Source organism: Acanthisitta chloris, unplaced genomic scaffold, assembly GCF_000695815.1.
Source record: "Acanthisitta chloris isolate BGI_N310 unplaced genomic scaffold, ASM69581v1 scaffold36178, whole genome shotgun sequence".
In the NCBI taxonomy this organism is placed as follows: Eukaryota; Metazoa; Chordata; class Aves; order Passeriformes; family Acanthisittidae; genus Acanthisitta; species Acanthisitta chloris.
In genome coordinates, this window is record NW_008687167.1 from 13,572 (window position 1) to 15,988 (window position 2,417).

At 43.1% G+C, this 2,417-nt stretch overlaps 1 protein-coding gene across 1 annotated transcript in view; it reads right to left on the minus strand.

Moving 5' to 3' along the window:
* Positions 1-2,253, minus strand: part of LOC103807739 (ras GTPase-activating-like protein IQGAP2) — a 10,962-nt gene extending 8,709 nt beyond the window's left edge. The window contains exon 1 of the mRNA XM_009080484.1: positions 2,107-2,253. Within this exon, the coding sequence (XP_009078732.1) occupies positions 2,107-2,114 (8 nt within the window). The 5' untranslated portion in view covers positions 2,115-2,253. The remainder of the gene's footprint in view (positions 1-2,106) is intronic.
* Positions 2,254-2,417: the final 164 nt, after the last annotated feature.

The window sequence follows — 2,417 nt, forward strand, 5'->3', positions numbered from 1 at the left end:
TCTTCCCCAAGCTAAACAAACCCAATTCTCTCAGCCCTTCCTCATAAGTCGTGTTCTCTAGACTTTTCATGAGCCTCTTCCCTAGACTTGTTCCAGCACCTCAGTGGCCCCTTGAACTGAAGGGAGGGAGATGGCACTTTCCTGCTCACCCTGCCTGCACAAACTGCTGCACAAATTGTCACCCTGACCCGATGTGCTTGCACTGTTTGCCCACCCTACTCATGCTCCTGGTCACCCATGGTCCCTAGAGATGTTTAAGTTCTCCCACAGTTTTCCCAGCTATGTCCCCTCCTCACCAGTTTGTCTGCCTAATTACTTTAGATCCCTAGTTAGATTTGATAAAAGGTTACAGAAGAACCTCAGTGTTTCGGACTATAATATTCAGGTCCAAACTGCACAATGACAGAGGAAAAACTCATCTTCCTTTTAGAATAAATAGTAAGAGCTTTTTTTGCACTTAAAATTAGGATATCTTCCCCCCAGAATTTTGGCAGGCATTTATGACTTTTATAGAAATTGCACTATAAAATTTGCATTATAGCCAAAAACCTTCTTCAGAAGTAAATCATAGAATCATAGAATTTTAGGATTGGAATGGACCTTACAGATCATCTAGTCCCAACCCACTGCCCTGCGCAGGGACGACACCTGACTAGATCAGATTGCTCAAGGCTTCATCCAGCCTGGCCTTGAACACTGCCAGAGTTAGGGCAGCCACCACATCCCTGGGCAACCTGTGCCAGTGTCTCACCACCTTTAGAATAAAAAACTTCTTTCTGATATTTAACCTAAACTTCCCCTCCTTCAGTTTGAACCTGTTACTCACTGCAGTACACAGAGTCCTTCTCTCCAGCTCTTTGTAGGCCCTTCAGATATTGAAAAGTTGCTCTGAGGTCACCACACAGTCTTCCCTTCTCCAGGCTGAACAGCCCCAGCACCCTCACCCTGATGCTCCAGACCTCTTCTCAACTTCATGGCCTCCTCTGGACTTGCTCCAACATTTCCATGTCCTTCTTATGTTGAGGACACCAGAACTGTGTGCAGTATTCCATGTGGGGTGTCAGGAGAGTAGAGTAGAGGAGAAGATTCACCTCTTTTGACCTGCTGCCCACACTTCTTTTGATGCAGCCCAGGATTCCATTAGCTTTCTGGGCTGAGCTCACACTGCAGCTCATGGTGAGCTTCTCATCCAGAGAAACTTCATTCCATCTAATAAATTCAGTTCACTGATTTCAGATTTGGCAAAAAACACAGCTTAAAAGATTAGACTTGAACTACAGGCTGTATCTACACTCCTTGTTATCGCAGAGATGTAAAATACTCAAGCTGTATTTTCCTTTATTGTCAACTTTTAGCCTTCACACTTGGGTAAAATAAGCATATTAGCAGAGGAGAGCAGCATCCCAATTCCTCCCCTTGTACAGGTTGTACCAGGATCTTAAATAAGCCAATCCTTATTCTGGACAGCTTGAAATAACTCCAAAAGATGGGTCCCAATAATTTGATACTAAGTGTTTTTGTATAAACGTTTTTTACTATCAAGTAACTTATATCCCAGGGTATCCCAGTAGCCATTCCTTAATTTGTTCACCAAACAGAATAAACCATTTTCCAGGTGCATTTCTGGATACAATATTCCTGTTGAAGTGAAAGTTGCATCCTTTTCAAATGCCTGAGAATCATATGTCAGGGAGGTGTTCTTTTTTGAGGAGGAGGAGACAACAGTGGGTGTCTGACCCTTACAAGGCTGGACAGGTATCCACTCTGCTTTCCCTAGGCTGTGGTAATTAAATACTCTGGTATTACATATTTAATACTGTGGTATTATATATTTAGAGGCTGTGCTTTTACACCTTCATGGAAAAAAAACACTTACTAGGTTATGTAATGAGCCAGTCAAGCTCCAAAACATAAATGGCAGTATATTTACCTTTCTGGAAGGACTGACAGTTCCCCTGACTTTGCCCGAAGTTGGAATAGGGCTGAACACAAACTCAGCACTTCAGGAATGCACTTCGGCAGAGCAGCAGTGTCAAAGTGACTCTTTTAAAGAAAGAAATCAAACCAAAAGCATTGCCAGAATATAGGGTTTAGAGCAAAACTTACTTGATCATGAGGCTTTTGAGGTCCTGATCTTCACCTTCTCGTAACTCATATTTGCTTGTCAGAGACAGTGAGATCTCCGTTTTTGCAAGCTGATTCAATGTAGTTTCCCTGTTGGGGTCATTGGGATCAACAGCTCCTTCCCCTGAAAGGAAATATATTTTACTTCAAGTTTTCCAACTTTCCCATGATTCAATGCCTCAAGCAAACAAGTACCTAGACGAATCACTGTGAATTGGGATTGAGTGAACCATCAGCAAGTTTGCAGATGATACGAAGCTGGGGGCGAGTGTCGATCTGCAGGAAGGCAGGAG